The sequence below is a fragment of the Nymphaea colorata genome, chromosome 2, assembly GCF_008831285.2.
Source record: "Nymphaea colorata isolate Beijing-Zhang1983 chromosome 2, ASM883128v2, whole genome shotgun sequence".
NCBI lineage: Eukaryota > Viridiplantae > Streptophyta > Magnoliopsida > Nymphaeales > Nymphaeaceae > Nymphaea > Nymphaea colorata.
In genome coordinates this window covers 11,958,815-11,981,073 of record NC_045139.1, presented here as the reverse complement: position 1 = coordinate 11,981,073, position 22,259 = coordinate 11,958,815, and the positions used below count along the sequence as shown (strand labels likewise).

At 40.6% G+C, this 22,259-nt stretch overlaps 2 protein-coding genes across 2 annotated transcripts; one reads left to right on the top strand and one right to left on the bottom strand.

The window, feature by feature from the left end:
- The first annotated feature begins 875 nt into the window (after nucleotides 1–875).
- On the top strand, nucleotides 876–6,565 carry LOC116247611 (SNF1-related protein kinase regulatory subunit gamma-1). The gene is made up of 6 exons (XM_031619807.2): nucleotides 876–1,204; nucleotides 1,399–1,571; nucleotides 3,694–3,879; nucleotides 3,976–4,251; nucleotides 4,369–4,532; nucleotides 6,123–6,565. Exons 1-6 carry the CDS (start codon nucleotides 886–888, stop codon nucleotides 6,418–6,420), a joined length of 1,416 nt encoding a protein of 471 aa, XP_031475667.2. The 5' UTR covers nucleotides 876–885; the 3' UTR covers nucleotides 6,421–6,565.
- A 1,087-nt stretch (nucleotides 6,566–7,652) lies between these two features.
- LOC116248791 (pentatricopeptide repeat-containing protein At1g79540-like) lies at nucleotides 7,653–10,513 on the bottom strand. Its single transcript, XM_031621764.2, has one exon. It carries the CDS (start codon nucleotides 10,322–10,324, stop codon nucleotides 7,877–7,879), a length of 2,448 nt encoding a protein of 815 aa, XP_031477624.1. The 5' UTR covers nucleotides 10,325–10,513; the 3' UTR covers nucleotides 7,653–7,876.
- Nucleotides 10,514–22,259: the final 11,746 nt, after the last annotated feature.

The window sequence follows — 22,259 nt, the reverse complement described above, 5'->3', positions numbered from 1 at the left end:
TTGCTTTCGCCATGCCTTCATTATGCTTCAACTTACATAACAGTGTCTCCTACCATATAAGCTCGAAAGAAAGACCAGTTACCTAATAGGCCTCACTCTTTCTATTGCATCAGCATGATCGTCCTCGTAACCGTTGTTATTTGGTAAGGTGCTGATGGATCAGGTTTAGGTTAGACATGACAATTGCAATATCTGGTCACTGATCACATACCTTGAATAAGGGTTTTAGGGCTGAATTAATTTCCTTTGTCTTCTCAATTAAAGGAAAAAAACATGAATGAAATCTAGCTGTACCTTACTTTAAATTTTTAGACTTAACAAAAATGGGATATTCATCAGTGTCAGATATCTTAAATCAAAAGCTAACACTGATAATATCCATCAACTTGAACTCATTTTAAGAATTTCCATCATTTTATCATATATGGTTTGATGTATGTCCAACAAACAAGGTCCAAAAGTAAAGGATATTTATGTATTCTCGATTGTAACTTTAATTTGATTAAGCCCTATCTTGTTATTTTTATTTTCACAATACTTTTAAATAACATGCTTGGAACATCTTTCTTCTAAACATAAAAATTAAAATGAAAGTTGATTTGAAAAATAGAATTATAAGCTCATATGGGAGTTGCATCACCGACCGAAACGAAGCGATATTCTTAATTTGGAGTTTCTTCTCGATATTTTTTTTTTCGTTTTTTATATTTGCATTATCGAAGTAAACGTCCAACTCATTTTATAGTTATCCACAAAGGCTAAATTCGTCATTTCAAATTCAAGAAGTTCAACGCAGTCTCACTTGGCAAACGAAGTGGACGAGAGGTGGGGTTACCCTTGCGGTTGGCACGAGCAGGAGGAGCTTCACACGTGTCGACGGCCGCCATGATCCCACTCGCCGCCTGCATATATGTCCTTTCTCTCTCGGTCGAGAGAGAGAGAGAGAGAGTGAGTGGGAGAGAAAGAGAGATGGCTCGCGCAGAGGAAAAGTTGGAGATCAGGTTAGAGGGATTGAAGCGTCCGGACTACGCCAATTCGGAGGCTCTTCTTGTGGAGGAACTGAAGAGCCCAGAGGCAAAGCTTGGGATCACTGTGGAGGAGTTGTGGCGAGTCCAGGAACCGCTGCTCACCCCCTCAGAGAAGCTCAACTCCTGCTTCGAAAACATTCCAGTGTCTTCCTTCCCACCTTCCTCCCTGTCTCAGAGTATCTCCATAAGAGCTCCAACTTTCTAATGCTGCTGTTTAGTTGTCTCTTTTTGAGTCTTATTTGGAATTTTTTTTGGGTTTTACGTTTTTTTATCGACCTGTGGTGTCAGTTTGTTGCGGACACTTCAATTTTTTGTGGGTAAATCCATCTTTAGCGGGGGAATTAAGGTTTTCTTCGTGATGGCTTTGTAGTAATTGAGATCAATTCGCACGCGAGCTTGGCGGAGGCTGTCGAGATCCTGTCGAAACACAAGATTCTGAGTGCCCCTGTGAGGAACGTGGAGGCCGAAGAGGGTGCGGGTTGGATGGATCAGTACATAGGCATTGTTGAGTTCGCAGGCATTTCTGTTTGGCTTCTGCATCAGGTTAGGGCTCCCTCTGTTTTTACAATTTGGTATTCGAGCAAGAATTGAAGTTGATGTGATGGTAACGTTGATGAAAGGATTTAGATATCTTTTCCATCAAATAATGTGTTCATAATAGGAGTCAGGAAATTTCTAAGGAATCACTTGCTTGGTTTCTCGTAGAGAGAAATTCAATGCTTGATACCTCTTGTGATTTTCTCTCCCGAATTAGGAAACCAAATTAAGGACCTCATTTTGTGTGGCGCATTGCACATCCATCGCGATTAGCCGATCTATGGTGGTTGGAATCGAAGTTAGCATATATCGAGTCAGTCAGTCTCTTGTATGAGACAATTAATGAGTTAGGAGTAGGACTAACTTTGGCAGGAGACAAGATGTATCGGAATGGCATAGAAACTGAGAATCGAAATTGAAAGTTCGTTAAATGGAATAAGAGCATTGTGGATGAGTTCCTACCCGAAGTACAATGGAAAAAAGTACCCGTATTTTAGGATTGTCTGGAGTGTTTTGAATTGGCCTGCAATTGCTGCCAGCTTCTTTGACCACGAGCCACGTTGGAGGTGGACTTGGATGATCATGCCAAGGAACTTACTTTACCTTTTTCTTTTGCCAAATAGGGGCATGCTGGGGCCAGCCGGGCCAGGAGGGACATGCTTACGCTGGTTACTCTGTCCTGTTCTGGTTGTCCCTTATTTTCGAACCCCCCAAGGCGTACAACTCGAGAGTTGAACTATGGATCTCTTTCAACACAAGGGTCTGAAGTTAGCTTGCCTGGTCAGGCTCTGTTGGATCCCTTACGTTAAACGTACTTTGCATTTCTAAATAGAAGGGGGCATCACAGTTGTATGCTTTACATTTATAAACAGATATTAGGGAGTTAAACGTATAAAAGCATGCAGGTAAACATGTGGAAATGAGATTTATCATGGTCCACGGTTATCCAATTTTAATTAGCACCTAATGTATTTCCACCTGGGGCATAGTTCGTTTTTTACTTGGGTAACATAAGGCGGGCATGCCAGGGAAGGACCTTGCTTACCTGATGCTTGCCATGTGGCATCCGTGGTAGCTTTCTGGCTATTAAGTGACCTTTTGACCAAGTGTTCATTCCACTGGCTTTAGTAACATAATTAATCATCAGCACCGTCCATTGTTTTATAAATAAGATACGTGAAATTTTGAATCAGATATGGATATTACCTTCGACAAGCTTGCTTGACCTTGGTTGGCTAAGTATTGTGCTCTTTGATAGTGGAGCTGCGGATGTGTGGAACTTCTTGAAGTGTTTCAGGTCCATAGTATGTACCACCATTGAGTAGGCTAAGTTATTTCAGTTTTCCACAGCAAATACATATAAGCAACTGATTGTTCTACTTTATGAGAATGTCATCTCTGATATGCAATTTTTTTTTCACAATTATTTTATTAAATTTTTAATTTAAAATTAACAGATAGGAGTTAGACGTTAAGTGTATCATCTCATTTCAGCAAAACTCATCACATAGATCATGTGTAGTGCTTTTCCTAAAGTTCATACATATTTACCATTGCTAAGTCATCAATACCCTATTTGAATAATAATTTTCATAATGCCACATTCCCTGTTGACCCTAGCTGCCATCCTGGCATGTAGGACACTGTGTGGGTGGTGTCAGAGTTCTGTATGTTGCATGATGTGCCTTGATCATAAAATTTTCTGGTTTCCATACATGTAATGGTCAAAGGCTGATAATGCAAACCGCTTCTATATTTATTTGATCACATCATTGTGGATTTTTTTTGTATGCAAATGTTGGTTGAACCAGCTGAAACTGGTGTCTAAACCTATTTACATTTCCGTAATATGGTGCACACACACATTATCCAGGTTATTTGTAAGGCTTGTCAATCTGATGATCCTTGTGGTCATCTTTTTGTCCACCACTGAGCATACAGACATCTGGAAGTTTATGTGCATTCAACTAATTTTCAGTAGTCTTAAATAAAGTGACATGGAGCCTCTGCTTAGGAGCTGTCATTTCTGCCTGCATTATCAAATAGCTGTTATGGTAGTCTGTTGCTTTACTGCCGATAGCAAGTTCTTTGAAGGAAACAAATTATGATTGGCATGCTTCTATTGCAGTCTGAAGATGCAGAAAGAAAGGCAGATGGGTCCACTGTACCTGGGCTTGTTAATGGAAGTTTAGTTGGTAATGCTGCTTCTAGTGTGCCCAGACCCGGAAAACTAGGACGCTCAGACTCTGTTGCTTCAAGGGGAGCAGACTTTTTTGAAGCCCTCACTTCATCAGATTTCTATAAGAATACAAAGGTTGTTATCTTGTTAAAATTCAGATCCATCTTGGAGCTTTTAGATATTTTTGCTCACTAAGTAACTAAGGGCTTAAATTGTGCACATATTCGGCAGGTTAGAGACATAGCTGGATCTTTCCGGTGGGCTCCTTTTCTTGCCCTTCAGAGCTCAGACTCTTTTCTGACCATGCTTCTGTTATTATCTAAGTACGGGATGAAAAGCCTTCCTGTAGTCGATCTTGGTGAAGGAAAGATTGATAATGTCATCTCACAATCTTCTGTTGTACACATATTAGCTGAATGTGTGCGGCTTCCTTGGTTTCAGAATTGGGGCACAAAGAAACTATGTGAACTTGGCCTTCCAGTTATGAAACCTAATGACTTAGTCAAGGTGCTTCACCTTATACTTTATGCAGTTATTAATTTATGGACCTTCCTTCTGCATCAACTTTATTGAAATCTAGTGTTGTTTCTCCTATGAAATATGCCTGTTGTCAAATTGTACCAGATTTATGAGGATGAACCTGTCCTTCTGGCCTTTAATCTGATGAGAGAAAAGGGGATTGGTGGGCTTCCAGTTGTCGACAGTACCGGATTGAAACCACTTGGAAATATTAGCATAAGGGATGTGCAATATCTTCTGACTGCACCCGAGATGTACAAGGATTTCAGGTAGATATATCAGACCACTTGGTCAGTTTTTTAAGAGTGATTTAGTAAACCCTTCTAAGTGATGGTTCAACATGCATTCTACATATTGAAACCATAGCCACAGATATTATGTTTTTGTCCAAAAACATGCAATAATAACATGAAAAAAAGAAAATAATTTTTTTGGAAAAATTTGCATTTAATCTTTTTTTCCCATTTTCCCTTTTTTTTTCATTCTTCTTTTTTTTAAGGATAATATCATCATGTCTTCAATTTTAAGTTTAAATTAAAGCATCGGTCATCATTAAAATATTATTTTTATCATTTTATGTAGTTATTTTTTTATTGCTTATTTTTAGTTTACCTAATTATTAGGATCTTTTCTAATTTTCTGAGATTTTCCCAAGATTCCCTAGAGAAAAATAACTTTGCTGAAAAATACCTGAACTCTTCTAACATTAGGAGGATATTCATGGCTATGACTGAAACATACATGAAGTCAATAATTTTTTTAGGTTTAGATGTGATTTGAAACATAAAAGTTAACGGCTCTTATAACACTATATGTTTAGTGTACTATTAGATATTAGAAAGAAATCAAGATTGTTCATACAATCGACTTGAATAGAAACATATTTTGTACTGATTTATCACTTACTGTTGAGATTATTTTTGGAATATTTTTTTACATGCATTCTAAATGGTGTACCATTGGTCTTTCATGTAAGGGGTTTGAGATATAAACGTTCCTCTCTCTCTCTCTCTCTCTCTCACACACACACACACACACACACACACACAGTTTATATATATTATTTATCTCTTCGCGCAGGGTGTTGTAAATTGTTTCTAAAGATGGTTTTGACTTGGCTAATAACTTAATGTGCATCTCAATCGTATCTACTAGTCAAAATCTGGATAGTTATTTTAACCTGCTATGCAATACGGCCATCATATTTAGTAAATAAACCACGATGAGTCATCTGTACTTTTAGAGTTACTGAAAATACATATTAAATGAAAAGTTACTTGTTTGTTTAAATTTCATGGTGTCCACCTGTAGAAAACTTAATCCTTTTGTACGGCTAATGCACAAGTTTTACTAGTGCCTGAACTTTTTAGCTTTTGCGGAATACCGTCATTCATCTAATTGACCTGAAGCTAAAGTTAGTTCTCGGTGTCAATCAAATTATTATTAACTGAAATTTCTTATTTGCGCTAGAACCCGATCGTCAACTGCTGGTTCAGTAAATATAATTTTGCTGTTGTCCAATGATAGTGATTTCAAACCATTTCTGATATGATCGCATCAGTAAGGGCTTGCGATGCATAGACTGAAATAACCAAAACAACCAGGAAAGTACTTGTGTATGAAATCTTTTGATGTTTGCTCTGAAAAGAAAAGAACGAGAAAAGGCTGCTGAAAGCAGTGGATTGCGTAGCAGTTTGTAGTACATAAAGGTCACATGCAAGAATGCTGGTCTAAGTGAGGCAATAAATGGTGGTGCCTATTCATCAAGAAGACCAAATTGGTGTTCCATGAATAGTTGCAGAATTAATAATAAGCTGGAACTTTAGGTGGATGTACATAACTAACTCGTGTATATGCAGATCAATCACTGCCAAGAACTTTCTGACAGCCATTAGAAGCCACCTGTTGGAGCACCATGAATCTTCCCCTATGCTGCTGGGAACAATTGCTTGCAGGAGCAGTGACACATTACAAGATGTTATTTTGAAGCTCGATGGTGAAAAGATACAGAGAATATACGTTGAAGACGAAGGAGGTCACCTGGAGGGAGTCATAACTTTAAGAGACATCATCTCCAAGCTTGTTGTGGAGCCACCCGGCTACTTTGGGGACTTCTTTGATGGGGTAGTACCTCTACCCCAGAACAGCAGAGTCTGACTTGTTTATCATTTTAATGACGTTCTCTGCTTGTTGTCTGTGTATTAAGGACATAAATTTCTCTTCTGATGCTCTTCTAAGTAGTTGTATAGACTTTCTTCCTCAATGAAAATATTGTTGATGTCTTCATAAAAAAGGGAGCAGAGCAACTGATGGTGAGTGACCTCTTAACGTGAAACACCGCTAGAATGCACACGTTAAAGCTGAACATGAATGTGCGCTTCCTGTTAGTAAAACTATTTTATGTCAAGGCAGAGTGACCCGTCAGGCGACCTGAACTACAATAACAGGAATGAGGAAATAACTGAAGTAGTAGAAAAGTTAATGGTTTGAACAGTTGCCTTTTCCTCAAATTACGGGAGAAGGAGAATCAGGATTGCTAAGGTTTTCTCAAGGTAAATGATTGTTATTATTTGTTCGAACCCATCTTATTAGCATGTTTGCTAATATATAATACAAGCGTTGATAGGGAGAGATCGTAATTTGTTAATGCGTATCTTTAGCTTTTACTGGTCAATGGTGGCATCTGAATGTTTTGAGAACCGTTGAGCTTTTTCCTTTTTCCCCAGTAACTAGAGGAAATCACGTTTACACCGACTAAAGAGTTTACTTGCGTAAAAACACTATCGTAGTGACCTTTTTCTTTTGGCTTTTCCATTTGATACATAGCATATAAGAAGGACATTGATAGATGGACTTGAATGTCTCAAGGGCATTAGTCATTTTCCAGTGTCATGTACAAGCCACTTCTACCAAATAAAAGGAGCTTTGTCGCTTTGTCGGGGTACTGATTATGACGTATTAATTTTTAGTATAAACTTGTGAAGATCTTTTAACTAATGGCAGGTGTATTTACACTAGCCAAAAATGATGAGCACTCGGTTCACAGTAAGATGTGGTCTATGGCTTTCAATAGAAGAATCAGGAACGACAAAGGGCTGCCATAATGCGGCCAATCATGGATAAGTGTAGACCCGGGTGTAAGAGGGAGGCTATTTCACAGCAAAGGAGCCTTCTCAAGAGAAATCGCTTCTCCGTGGGGAGATATGAATGTTCCCGTAAGAAATAAGATTTAATATCTAATGAGTATATCTGCCACATTTCCCTCAAGAGAATGTCCTATCAATCTAAACGAAAATGGTCTACTGAAACCTTTTCCTTTTAAAAGAGAGAGAGAGAGAGACGAGCGAGGGAGAGAGAGAGAGAGAGACGAGCGAGGGAGAGAGAGAGCATGTTGACTGTAACCAAGCAATACTCTAAAAGTATATACAATTTTCATAAAATAACGATCGAAGCACAGGAGTATTTCGCCAGGAGCCGAACATGCAAAATCTGAAACTACAACTTCTATTGTAGCAGCTAGCACGGTAAAAATCGGAGTTTTAATTTAGATACAGGAAACAGTGATTGCCAAACAACTGGGAACATGGGTAGGGCAAAATCCACCATGGCTTTATCATCTGTTCCAATCATACAGAAGAGATTTCGTAGAACGATGAAGGTAAATCTCTAAATCATATCCCGCATCACTCATTCTCTGCACAATTTCCAGAGCCTCCTTCTCTCTGTCACTTAAGCAAAGATGCCGTAGCAATCTATTGCATATTGGCGGGGTTAATATAAAACCCTTCCCTAATGCGTACAAAAATACTTCTATAGCTAAAAGTAACCTCCCTTCCTGCAAGAGGCAATTTATAAGCACTACACAAGTGCTGAGACTGATGTCAAGGTTGCATTCTTGAAGAATATAAAAAATCTCCAGTGCTTCATCTACTCTTGCAGCCTTGCACAAGCCAACAAGCCAAATTACATATGGTGACGAATCAGACATGTTGCGTCTGACGTCCAAATCTACCAGCTCTTTAACTGCACCAACTACGTCCCCTTGGTCCACATATCCCTGCACTACTTCTATTGTTCTTGCTTCTTTGTCAGAATGATTGGCCTGAGATGATACGTACCTCAACCAAAGAGTGCATGCTTGAGCAACTTTCCCCTTTCTGCACAGGCAACCCATGACTGCATTGTAAACCTCCAGGCCTGGAGTACAGCCATATTTAACCATCTGCTCGAACACGCTGAAGGCATCATCGTCTCTATTGACCCGTTGAAGACCATCAATGAGGGTATTATAGGTGATTGAATCAGGTTGGTAGCCCTTTATCTGCAGCTCATTGAAGAGCTTGAACGCTCCATCAATGTTCTTATGTTTGCAGAGGCCATTGATCAATATATTGTAGGTTACTATATCTGGAAGAACTCCACTCGCAGCAAGCCCCTTCAAGAGCTTGTAAGCCTTGAGAATTTGCCCAGAATCACAGAGTTTCTCAACCATCTCCCGAAGTTCATCCTTGTTGTGAACACGATCAGCACCTTGTGATAGACGAAGAAAGAGGGAAGGATTGCTCCCCATTTCCATCCTATAGAACAAAATGTGCGCTTGCCGTAGATGCCCAGCGTTACATAACCCATTTATGAGGGAGTTGAATGTCACTACTGTGGGAAGACATCCGAGCTTCCCCATCTCGTTGAATATCTTCTCGGCGTCAGAAATTAAACCTTCCTTGCACAATCCGCAGATGAGAATTGTATACGTCGCAGAATCGGGGAAGCAATCGGTTTTCGAAATCTCAAGCTGGAGCGACCGAGCTCGATCCAGAAAACCACAATCGCAAAGACCTTTAATCAACGTGTTATAGCAATATGTGTCAGGAACGAGTCCCTTTTCTGTCATCTCTTTCAGGATTCCAAAAGCATCGTCTAGTCTGCCCGAACTGCATAACCCTTTGATCATAATGGTGTAGAGAACACAGTCAGGAGCTATTTCCTCCGTTACCATGTTCCTAAATAATTTGCAAGCGTTATCAAACAGACCAGCTCTAAACAATCCATCAATCAAACAACTATGACCATTCAATCCTAAACTGAAGCCATTTTTCCGAAACGATTGAAGTAATTCCGATGTTCTGTCAATCATACCGGCCTTACAGAATCCATCTAACAACGAATTGTAAGAAATGGCATCCGGACTACACCCGCTCTCTTCCATGTTCATCAACAACAACTGCGCATCATCAATTCTTCTAGCTCTACAGAGTCCAGAAAGAACGATCGTATAGGTCATGGTGTCCGGACGAATATTTTTTTCCGTCATTTCGTCGAACAGTAAGAGGGCGTCACTCATCCTCCCGGCCTTGCAGAGACCATCGATCAGAATATTGAAGGTCGATCGGTTCGGGCGGCAATCCCTCTTTACCATCTGATTGTAAACTGCGAGGGCGAGCTCAAACACCCTTTCTTCGATGAGAGTCCAGAGAATTGTGTTGTAGGTGAAAGTGTTCGGCCGAGAACCGAACTCTCCCATCTTCCCGAACGCTTCAACCGCCTTCTCCACCATGCCTGACTCTGCATAGGCCGAGATCAGCACCGCGAACACCTGCGGTACAATCAGATGATGCCCCTTCCTCATCTCCTCGAGCGATTCCCATGCCGAATCGAACCCGCGATTCTTTACCAGCGACCGAATCATGAACCCATGGGACGCCCAGCTCCTCAAACGCTTCTCCCTCATCGCCCACGCGAAGAAACGGAACTCCCGCTTCACGTTATCGAGCTCCGCGAGGATCCATGACACCATTTCCTGGGAGAGGACGTCCGCCCACTTATGGAACGCGGCATCGATGGGCGTATCATCTTTCAGAATGCCGACGATCTTCTCGGAAACCGATTGACACTCACCGTTTAGGACCACTGAAGCCGAAGGTGATGGCGGCCTCGGTAATGGGGCGAGAAATAACGACGGTAACTGTGCAAATGTTAGTTGTGATGATGATGAAAAGGCCCTTGATACCGATTCATGGAAAGATTTCCGGATGGTGGTCTTAGAGAGAATACGGAGATTCATCTCTCATCCTCCTCTTCCTCAATGAGCGTACATGGGCGAGAACTTCCGATTCAAGCAAAGAAATAACCATCTCCATCAAGGTCAGGAAGTAACATGAATCTGAAGAACACGAAAGTGCAAATAGTGATCCAGAGAGAGAGACGATTTGGGTAGCCAGAGAGGCGGAACCGCAGAGTGGGGATGGCGTGAAAGAGGATTTCAGGTTTAGTTTGACAGAGAGTCGGGCGCTACCTTCTTCAGACTCTCCCGATACAGATACGAACCGAGCAGATGGTGACTCGGTTCGGTTCTATGGCTGAGAGACGTCGTTTGCTCTGCGAGGAGTGCGTACTGACGTTGACGATCATACTTTTGATACACTGAAACAAAAAGAGGATTTGAAAAGGATAAAAAAAATATAAAAAATAAAAAGACTACAAAGTACAGTTTATCATAAAAAAATTATAAAATGTGTCTGTCATCTTTTTTTTTTTTTTTTTTAAACAAGGGCGGATATTTGGTTGCTGCATTGACTGTGCACGCAACTCAATCTCCCCGAGCAAAAGTTTTTCCATGGGTTGCAAGTTCTTATTGGCTTGAGTTTCTCCTCAGTCAACTTTGTCACTTGTTAGTTTTTTTTAAAAAAGTTTATTCATTTTACTCAGTGTATTTAGAGGTTATTTAGCGACAATAACACATTGTTGCTGTCTCATAAATTTACTCTTAAAAAAATAAAACAGATTCATGCAACACTTATTACAATGTTCTACATATACATATTATAATGTTCTGCCTATACGCTCCATATTTTGAAACAGGTTCATGTGACCATAACAATTACAAACAACCCCTTACTTGTTTGAAAAACATCTATTCATCCTGCTAGCATAAAATTTGACACTCATATTGGTTGAGTCTGAATCAAATATTGTACTTGGGTTCAGATTCACTTATACGATTGAAATATCAAATCAAAATCTAATTAGTAACCAGATCTACATATCTTTACCAAATCCAATTAAACGTTACAAATCGAATTGGTAATAAGATACCATGCATTTACATGCCTACTCAATTGCATTATTTGAGAGAGTGATGCCCACGAAAATGAAATAGTCATGGCTTGCCTACCACACCTATTCTTTTCAATTTTTCGAATTGACATTTTTCTATTTGTAAGAGCAGAAGATTGAATCATTTAGGCCATGTTTGAATGCCTGGTATTAATTTGGCATTAAAATGCGAGACATTTAACTTCAAGCTATGGTTCGGTGGAACAGAAGTTTGAGGTTTCAAATACTAGATCGTGTGTGATGACTTGAATTTTTTTGTTCTAGGCATTTTAATGACTTGTTGGAATGTGTATGGAGCTAAAATTCTACCCATCAACTTTTCAGCATTTGAGTGTACAAGGAAAGCAGACACCATATGAAATGCAACCGGCAGAAGAAAATGTCGGGCATTGTTTAGGTGAACTTCAATGCTAGTACAAAAAATACCACATCCACCCAAAAAAACCAGTATTTTAATGTTGTAGTATTGTATTATGAATCTGAATTTTAGTTCCAACGCTAGTATTGCTACTATGGAATACTGGCTATTGAAACATGGTCTTAGGTTGTGTTTGATTACTTCAGATGAGTTCCATGGATTTGATGTGGAGCTTATATGGAAAAAGATCTATGGTTCATCAAGTTAAGGATCTCAGGTCCAACTTGAAATCCTTGCTTTACGTTTTTATTCATAAAATGTTCGACTTAAAATAAGAAGATAGAGGGTTGTGCTCTTAAATCCATAGATCTGAAATTTTGAGGATTTTAAACCAAAAGCAATCAAATGCCCTCTTCTGGGTCAGCGGGTTTCCTCCTGTCCAAAAGAAGGCTGAAGTTTCTGCCCAACCCCCTTATCCCCTTAGGATACATGACCTATTTTTGGTGTCTTGGGTGCCATCCCTAACATGCTTTGGTTTGCACGTCAATAGTCCCCTTTTTGCAACACAAAAGGTTGATACCATAGGGATTCAGAACATGAACCAACTGCCTACGGCCCCTGCCCCAACCATTGCTCCAACCCCCCCCCTTCCACCAACATCACCATAAGCTCAATATGTTAAATCGAGCGGCATATAGTAATCAAGAGAGCCTGACTTGAGCTGGTGAGATTAAGTTTCAGCATAATCTGGACTTTTTGGTATAGGAAGGCGAATTCCAATATGAAGATCTAGGTTTTTATGTAAGTGAGCAAGGTTCAACAACTAAGAAATCATGTAATGGTTCAGACATGTTACATTTTGAGGACTGCTCACTAGGTTTATAGGACACTCAGCTCATCTGGTTCCCTTTTTCAGTTGAACAAGATAGAACCCAAGGTTGGGCAAGAAGCACACGTGTAGATCAGTTATCAGAGTTCCACAGTCTAGTAGTAGATAGATAACTTTTTGGCACATTTTGATCCACCCTCATATTACATACAAAGGAACGTGTAATTTTATCTAGAGAGAATAATTCATTTTGTCAGTAAAGGTAAGATACTGTGAATTGGTAGTTATTTATTTTATGTTACCATCAAAAATTTAAATTTCTGTTGTGATTTCTGTTAGATTGTTGAACCTGTAGTGGATTACAGGTTTCTCCTCATTCCTAAAGTTAGAGAGTGACAATTTGGTGCCAGAGCAATGTTTAAAATGCAATTAGCATGTATGCATTTAGAATATGTCGTTTGGTGTGGAACTCATTATGATGGCTGATTTCATAGGATATGCCGCCTCATGGTCACGTATGTGGGTGAGGGGTTGAGGCAACACAGAATAGTTATGTGGAGATGCCTCAAGATCCTCAAAGGGCACCTCTAGTAAATGCAGGAGGTATAGTCTAGCAGTATCTTAAGTAGGCTCGATAACTGGGTGCTCTGATTTTCTTAGGCACTACGACCCCCTTGTAATAGAAAACTGGTTGAATGAGATGGATAAAATCTATAAGTAACTGGGTAGCAATAATGAGGAGAAACTGCATTGTTTGGTGCCTTTACTGTGTGGTCCAGCTAATGCATGGTGAACGACTGTCCACGGGAGTTTCGTAGACGGTGGTGCTCTTACTTTGGGATGACTTTTTAAGGGAATTCGGAACAAAGTGTTATCCTCTCATGTATATAGAAAGTAAAACAAAAGAATTTTGGACCACATATTGTAGATGAATATGAGCAAAAGTTTATAGGTTTGTTTAGTTTTTTTTTTCCGATATCAAGTTGGTTGAGGTAGAGAAATGTCGAAGATTTGAATAGGGTCTGAATTGAGAAATCAAGAAAAGATTGCTAACAGCAGGATATCTATGAGTTTCCTCAACTCATAGAGGCAACACGATGAACAAAGATGGGACTCCCTGAGAGATAGGAAACTTTAAACCAAGAAAAGGAGGCATTAATATTGGACTATGTGAAAGTGGAATAGGTAAATCTCAGCGGTCAAGGGTTGTAGCAACGTCATTTGGAAACGACTTTTAGAGGCAATAATAATTTAGTGACCACATTGTGGAGACCTCCCTATAGTGCGGCTAGAGGTCCTAGATATGCTGCTTCAGGTGAGGGATCAACTATGAGAACGTTTGAATGTATAACATTATGAGAAAATTTTAGACGCAGACACCTTGGTAAATGTCAAAAAGGATTCAAATGTGTTATGAATGCAGCTAGCTGGGACATATTAGAAGAAACTGCCCAAGTCTTATGAGAGGCAGGATGAAGACTCCATATCCTTAAGCCTTAGGTGTAGCTGCATCAAGTTATGGCAGGTCTACAGGTTCAACATCAAGCAGTCGAGAGCACACCAACTCATCACATATCAGAACTTGAGGTAGAGGTCGGGTCTTTCCATGTCAATTCAGAAGGCCGTAGCTGCCCTAGATGTTATTTCAAGTAAATGTTTTTTTTATGATATGGAGGCGTTTCAAGGTCAAATTATTATTTCGTATTCCTTGTGGCCCATTTCATTCGGAAACCCAACGCCTTGCCCAATAGTTACCTCTCCCTTATGGCATGTGGTGGCAGTTGGGGATGTTTATGCTGCATGTGTTATTTCTTGGGGTGACCATCATATTTATGCAGATTTGATAGTTGATACCCATGCACATTTAAAAATTTCAGGTTATATTGGTCGTGGATTGCTTATCCAACTGTCGGGCTATAGTGGACTATAATAAGAAAGAAGCCACTTTTTGTATTCTAGATGACATAATAGCAGTATTTCAAGGTGAACATAAAATTTTACCCACTTCCACTATTTCTTGTCACTTGGTGCGGAAAACATTAAGTAAAGAGTATAAAGTTTTCTTACCATTAGTGATCAATATGCCACTTCAAAACAGGAAGTCAAAGATGTTTCTGTGGTATGTGATTTCCTGATATATTCTCGACTTGGATTGCCACTTGAACATGAATTTAAGTTTGCTATTGAATTTACTCTTGGAACTCAATTCATTTCCATTACTCCTTCCAGAATGGCTCCAACTGAGTTAAAAAGTTTGAAAGTTCAATTGCAGGAGTTAGTGAAAAAGAAAGTTATTTAGTTCAGTATGTCGCCATGGGGTGAACCAGTATTGTTCATGAAAAAGAAGAATGGCAGTTTAAAATTATGTATTGATTATAGACAATTGAATGAGGTGATTGTGCACAACAAGTACCCTTTGCCCTGCATGGCTGATCTGTTCGATCAACTTGGGGGTGCATGGTATTTTCAAAAATTGATTTGAGGTTTGGGAATCATCAATTAAGAATTAAGAATGCAGATGTGCTTAAAACTGCATTTCACACCCATTATAGACATTTTGAATTTCTGGTCATGCCATTCAGGCCGGCGAATGCCCCGATAGCTTTTATGGACTTGAAGAACCAAGTTTTTAAACTCTATTTAGATCAGTTTGTGATAGTTTTTATTGATGACATTTTGATCTAATGAAAGAGTAAAGAAGAACATGAAAGACATCTCAAAAGGGCATTGTCTGTATTGAAATAAAACAAATTTTATGTCTAGTTTAGTAAATGCAAATTATAACCGAACATAATAACTTTATTGGTTGATGTGGTATATGACAAAGGTATCAATGTAGATCCATTCAAGATTGAAGTAGTTATAAATTGAGAGCAGTTTAGCATCCCTATAGAGATTTGCTGTTTCTTAGGATTGGCTACATATTGTAGAAGATTCATTAAGGATTTCTCTCTTATAGACGCACCAATGACCCATTTGACTAGGAAGAATATTAAATTTGAGTGGGATACAACTTGCGAAGAGAGTTTTCAAGAACTAAAGAGAAGGCTCACAACAACTTCAATGCTTGCCTTGCCTAAAGAAGGGGTTGAATTTGTGGTATACAATGATGCCTCATGCAAAGGATTGGGATGTGTCTTGATGCAAAACGATAAGGTTATTGCATATGCTTCTCAGCTATTAGGAAAGCATGAGGAAAATTATCCTACACATGACTTGGAATTAGCATCTATGTTTGCATTGAAGACATCAAGACATTATTTATATGGTGAGACATGTCAAATATTTACAGAATATAAGGGTTTAAAGTATTTGCTCAACCATAACGAGTTAAAGTTACATTGGAGAATGTTGTTAGAATTGATAAAGATTCTGATTGCACCATTGGTTATCACCCTCAAAAAGCTACCTTGTTGTCGATGCATTGATTAGAGAGAGCTCAGGCACCTTGTGCATTTGTAGGTTGTGCACATTCCTTTATTGTTAAAAATGTGATCACTAAGAGATGAGCTGGATGTAGATAATGTAAGAGTCTTGTGTGCACAACTTCGAGTACAGCCTATTTTATATGATCGAATCAGAGAATTGCAAGCTCAAGATGAGAAATTGCAAGAAGTTTGTGCAATCACATAGTATGTCTCTAAGTGCTAGACTTGTCAAATGGTTAAAGCAAAACAGTAGAGACTAATTGGATTGTTACAAAACTTACATATACCAAAGTGGAAATAAGAGCACATTACGATGAATTTTGTGATAGGGTTGCCTCACACTTAAAGTGGAAACAATGCGATTTGGGTGATAGTACACCGATTGACTTAGTTTGTACATTTCTTAGCCAAAAGAGAAAAATTTTCATTGATAGATTGACCAAAATATTTGTCAATGAAATTCTCAGATTGCACAGAGCTCCTGTATCAATAGTGTCTAACAGACGGAGATTTGTGTTTTATGCCAAAATTTTGGTCGTGTTTTTGGTCATGGTGACCAAGTTGAACTTTAGTACTACCTTTCACCTATAAACGGATGGCCAAATTGAAATGTCTAGTCAGACATTTGAGGACATGTTACAAACCTACATATTAGACTTCCAATGCTTTTGGGATATGCATATACTTTTGGTAGAGTTGGCATATAATAGAGCTACCAATCAAGTATGGGTATGGCACTTTATGAGGCTTTATACAGAAGAAAGTGGAACATTATGTGCTGGGATGAGGTCATGAGGTCAGTGAAAGAAAACTATTGGGACAAGAAATAGTACAAATAACTACTGATAAAATTAAATTAATCAAGGCAAATATGAAAGTTACACAAGACGGAGCAAAAAGTTATGCAGACAATCGGCATAAAGATCGTTAGTTCGGTGTGGGTGATGAGGTGTTTCTTAAGATATCCATGAAAAGGGTAGCTAGCTTTGGAAAGAGTGCAAAGTTAAGCCCGAAGTATATTGATCCATATGAAATAACCAAAAAGATTCATGATGTGACTTATAAGTTAAAACCACCTTCAAAACTATCTAGAATCCATCATGTATTTCATGTATTCATGTTGCAAACATACATACTAGATCATGAGCACATTTCGAATGAGCAATCAATCATATTAAAAGAAAATTTGACATATCTAGTTAGACCTGTCTGTGTGATGGATCAGAAGAGTTCACATATTCATATGAAGCATGTCTTTTTGGTAAATGTGCAATGGACACATTCATCTGAAGCAGGTACCACGTGGAAAAGAGGGGATGACGTGAGATTCCACTACCCGTATCTTTTTTCTCCTTAGGTCAGTAGAAATTTCGAGGATGAAATTTAATTATGGAGCAAAAGAATTGTTACGCGTGAAATCTGTGGAGACTATCTATTTTGAAAAAAAAAATTATGAGGTATTTGGAAAAGTTTGAAACTAGGTGGGTTGATTTTAAAAAGATTTTCTTATTTGGGGAAAATCGCACCTCTTCTCCCCTCTTTGGTTTTTTCTTTACCTAAGCACCGAGAGAGCGAGAGAGAGGTTGGAGGAAGAAGAGAGAGGGAGAAAGGAGAAAATGAGAGAGAGATAGAGAGGAGAAGAAGAGGGAGAGATAGGGTTTGAAGCCCAAAATTGGTAATATGATTTCTTCCCTCCATTTCTTTGGATTTTTCTTGATTTATCTTAGTAGTTTGAAGCCCAAAATTGATAATATGATTTCTTCCCTCCATTTCTTTGGATTTTTCTTGATTTATCTTAGTAGGACAACAGATTAGAATACTTGATTTGTAGATTTTGATTGAGATTCATTTTTTTTTTTTTTCCGTATGGGTAGAAATTTTAGAATATATGATTGTTGTTCATCCTCTTTAATTATAAAAAAAGTTTTGTGCTTAAATTAATGGGTGGCTGATTTGATATTTTTTTATAAATTTTTAGATGAAAACAACTCCAGGAGTTGTAGTATAGATTTGAGGACATGAGAGGGAGGTCCATAGGTAAATTTAGTATATACTTACATTGTTTCACATGCCTAAGTGGATTGGCAGGTATAGGCCCACACGAAGATGGTCCCAGACACCCTACCGAGCAAGAAAGTTCTTTCCTTCTTTCTATGGTGAGCAGATTTATTTAGAGCATGCATAATTCGTTGTGTTTGACCCAATGCATGTTCCTGACATGATTATATATATATCGAAGGTAAATAAAGATTTGTGGGATAGAATAAAATCTAGAGGTAAAAAAAGAAAGCTAAAGAACCATGTAAGAAAGGAATACTTGTATGCTTAAGCAATTGTTTGTGGTTGTGATAATTAGGTATGTGTTGTACCTCTTAACACTCTTACATAGTCTAGAAAGTAGAAGCAATTAAATGGACCAGTTCCTAACACTCATTTCGAGTTTATAAACTGGTAGTGGATTTATAAGCAAACCTCCTAACACTTTTTTGAAGGCTAAAAGTTGGAGGTTGAGTATAGATTTATCTTCATAACATTTATTTGGAGTTTAAAAATTTGAAGGAGATTCATATTAAACCTCCTAACATTCTTTCAGAATTTAGAAATTAGATGTAAAGTTGTCACTAAACACTAGGTTATCAAAGAAATGAATGTTTTAATAATAGAAATTTCACTATTGTGCTTACTTGTTATTTCGTTCCATGATTTATGCTTACTTTGCTACAGTACTGTATCCATTGCAATTAAGTTTATGGTTTTCTTTTGTAGAATGCTCACTAGGTCTGTAGAACTCACAACTCATCTGTTTCCCTATCTCAGTGGAACAAGATAAGACTCAAGGTTGGGCAAGGAGCACATGTATAGATCAACTATCAGAGTCTACAGTATATAGTAAATAGACAGCTTTAAGGGATATTTTGATCTGTCATCATATTGTATATAGAAAAATGCATAGTTCTCATCTGAAGTGAACAATTCATTTTGTCAGTAAAGGTAAGATACCTTAAATTAGTAGTTGTTTGCTTCATGAAACCGTTAAAAATTTAAATTTCTAGTGTAATTTCAGTTAGATTGTCCTTTTTGAAACATGTAGTGTTATTAGAGGTTTCTCCTCACTCTTGGGGTCAGGTAGAGAGTGGTTGAAAGAGAGGGATTGAAAAAAAATGGAGGACTGACGATGGCCATTACGACCACAACCAATGGCTTTTTCAAACGAAACAAAAAAATAAAAAGAAAAAAAAAACGAGAAACCCCACCTGCCCCTACATTGGATTTTCTTTCCTGAAGCCTCGGCGATGTCGTCAACCAATCGCCGCCGGAGAAGGGTGATGGTGAAGAGAGAAAGAGAGAACGGTTGGGTTTTGAAAGAGAGAGAGAGAGCCGATAAAATGGGAATATATAACAAAATTTGAGGACAAGAGGTCCCCTAGGTACATCCGCAAAAAACAAACCGCAAAAACAGAATTAGGAAGAGGAAATATACAATACAATGCACAGAAAAATAAGAGAGAGAGGGAAGGCATCGTGGCACAGTCACCCAGTCGCAGACGGACAGCGGTGCTTCAACCGAATGGCAAACTGGACATCCCCTTGCACAAGACGAGCCACAGAATCTGGCGAAGAGAAGGTGTCCCTGAAGACTTTGTTGTTGCGCTCCTCCCAAATGTGCCACCAAGCTGAAATGAGCCACGGCCTCCAGACATGACCCCAAGAAGCAGTCAGGTGGGGGGAAGGACAAAAGAGGAAAAGAAGACGAATGGAAGGCGAATTTGGAAGACTACCAACAAGAGAAGGCCAGACATAAGCAAGGACACTAGAGAAAAAAGGGCAAGAAGTAAAAAGGTAGACCCGAGACTCAGTCGCGACAAGACAAAGGGGACACTGGTTAGCCAAACTGATGCCAAGGCGTTGCAGGTGGTCAAAAGTGTTGATATGGCCAGTAAGAAGAAGCCAGACAAAAGCAATGGCACGGGGAGACGGACCAGGAGACCAAAGGGACCGGGGTGGGAACGACGCGACAGAAAGACCAAAGGAGGCCAGGTAGCAAGAAGAAAAGGTGAACTCACGTGCAGGTGAAAGAGGCCAGGATGGGGACGTGGACGATGAGAGGTCAGCAAGGAGGAGGAAAAGAGGAAGGACAGAAAGCATGTCGCACCAAAAGTGGAAGGGGGAAACGAACTCATTGCAAAATGCAAACGTACGAAAAAATTCGACAGGGAAACCATCAATGTCGGGCGCCTTACCAGAGCGAAGGGCCCAGACAGCGTTCTTGATCTCTTGATGCAGGAAGGGCCGCTCAAGAGAGATCACACAAGAGACAGAGAGAGGGGAGATGTGAAAATCCGGCAGCGTGGCACGGAAGGGAAGATGTTTGGAGTAGAAATCTCGAAAATGAGCGCTCAGAGCCTGAAGGATGCCATCACCAAGAAAAACCCTGCCCCTGATATTCATGGACTGGAGCAACGTTTGACGGCGCCTTTGAGAGGCGACCAAGTGGAAGAATCTAGAGTTCTGGTCCCCATGCGCAAGCCAACCCAACCTAGAGCGCTGCTGCCAGTGGATAGACTCCCTAATCCACCACTCCTGGGCAAGACATTGCAGACAAAGGAGACGAGAGGACTGAACCGCTGAAATATTGTCAGAGGCCTGAAGGGACAGGATCTCCTCATCCCAATCGGCCACCTCCAAAAATTTGCCGCTCCAGAAAAAGCGCTTCCAGGCGAGGGCCTCCCTCCTGATGAAGTGCAACTTCCGCGAGAGCCTGAAAGCAGCCCACCTACCATCGACTGCACGAGCCCACCAATTAGGACGGTAGCCACAAAGGAATCATCTCGGAGCCACCAAAGCTCAAAACGGAACCTGGCGTGCCCAAAACCAGCCCTACCCCGAAGAAGGGAAAGGAGCAGCGGAGCGTGATCAGACAAGTGCCTCGGACCAAGAACAAAGGAGGACGAAGGAAAAGCAGAGAACAACTCAGGCGAGAGGAAGATACAGTCCAACCTACGGAGGATCGGAGGGTTCCTATTGTTGGACCAAGTAAACGTACAATTAGTCGAAGGCACGTCGAAAAGACCGAACTCATCAACGAACGACCGAAAGGCAGACAAAGACGGGCCAGAAGTGACAAGGGAGGATGAGTCAGCAGGGCTAAGCAAACAGTTGAAGTCCCCTGCCAGCAGTCAAGTTGAAGCTGCAAGCTGGCGAACCTGATGCAGCTCAGCCCACAGCTGTCCACGCAAAGCTCCAACGCAAGGGCCATAGACCGCAGTAACCAAGACCGGACCATTAGGCCAGAGTCCGCTGAGAGAAGCAGAGATAGAGTACCTACCGACATGCACAACAGCCCCTGTAAGGGGCCGAGACCAAGCCAACAGGATGCCGCCAGCAGCTCCACAAGCTGGAAGGAACCCAAAGGACGGCTGACGCAACAAAGTACGAACACAAGCGTGAGAGATGACAGGTAACTTGGTCTCAACCACGATTAGCACCGAAGGTCCATGCTGACGGATCCAATAAGAGAGATATCTACGCCGATAACGGGCACTAAGGCCCCGCACATTCCAACATGCAACCCTCATGGGGAGACCACGTGAAGCGACGCGCGCCTGGTCGCCCGGGCGGCACCAGGAGGGAGGATGGAGGCTGCGGAAGCCCCAATCCTACGCAATTCCCGCAGCAACCTGGCCAGGCTGGAGCGGGAGACCGGTGCCACAACGGCATCAAAAGAGGAACGCAACAAATCAAGTTGCTCCGGCGGAAGAGAGACCTTAAGAGCGTCAAGCGCATCCGGGAGGGAGATGCCTAACTCAGCATCCAACAAGGGGGCAACAGGTGGCAACCCATCGGGCAGGGAGTGATCAATTACTGGTCTAGTGGTGGAACCAGGCAACTGAACATGGGAGGACGAGGGGGCAGAGGTGGACGCAAACTCAGACCGCAGGGCGGGGGAAAAAGAGCCAACACAAGGGAGGTGGGGGAGGGCAGGGCTAACGGGTGGGAGGGGCAGGTAGGCGGGGTTTTGAGGAGAGCCGCGACTGAGTCTAGGGAGCAGAATATGTAGGGAAGGCAGGTCAGAGCTAAAGCTACTGTCAAGAGAAACAGAAACAGAAGAAACCCAAAGCAGATAGGCAAAGGAGTTCCTGAGTGTAAGGGGGGGCATAGAAGGGCCAGTAACCAATGTAAAGAGTAACACACAGGAAACAGAGGGAGAAAGGCTGACTGAGGGTGCCGAGACGCCAGAGGCCAAGACAACGCAGGCCGCAGTCGAACA

Excerpts from the sequence above, each read along its gene's own strand:
- LOC116248791 (XM_031621764.2), bottom strand. The coding sequence starts at position 10,324 with ATGAATCTCCGTATTCTCTCTAAGACCACCATCCGGAAATCTTTCCAT.
- LOC116247611 (XM_031619807.2), top strand. The coding sequence starts at position 886 with ATGATCCCACTCGCCGCCTGCATATATGTCCTTTCTCTCTCGGTCGAG. Across the intron at positions 1,572-3,693 it reads CTGTTTGGCTTCTGCATCAG|TCTGAAGATGCAGAAAGAAA; the intron begins GTTAGGGCTCCC and ends CTTCTATTGCAG. Across the intron at positions 4,252-4,368 it reads AACCTAATGACTTAGTCAAG|ATTTATGAGGATGAACCTGT; the intron begins GTGCTTCACCTT and ends AAATTGTACCAG.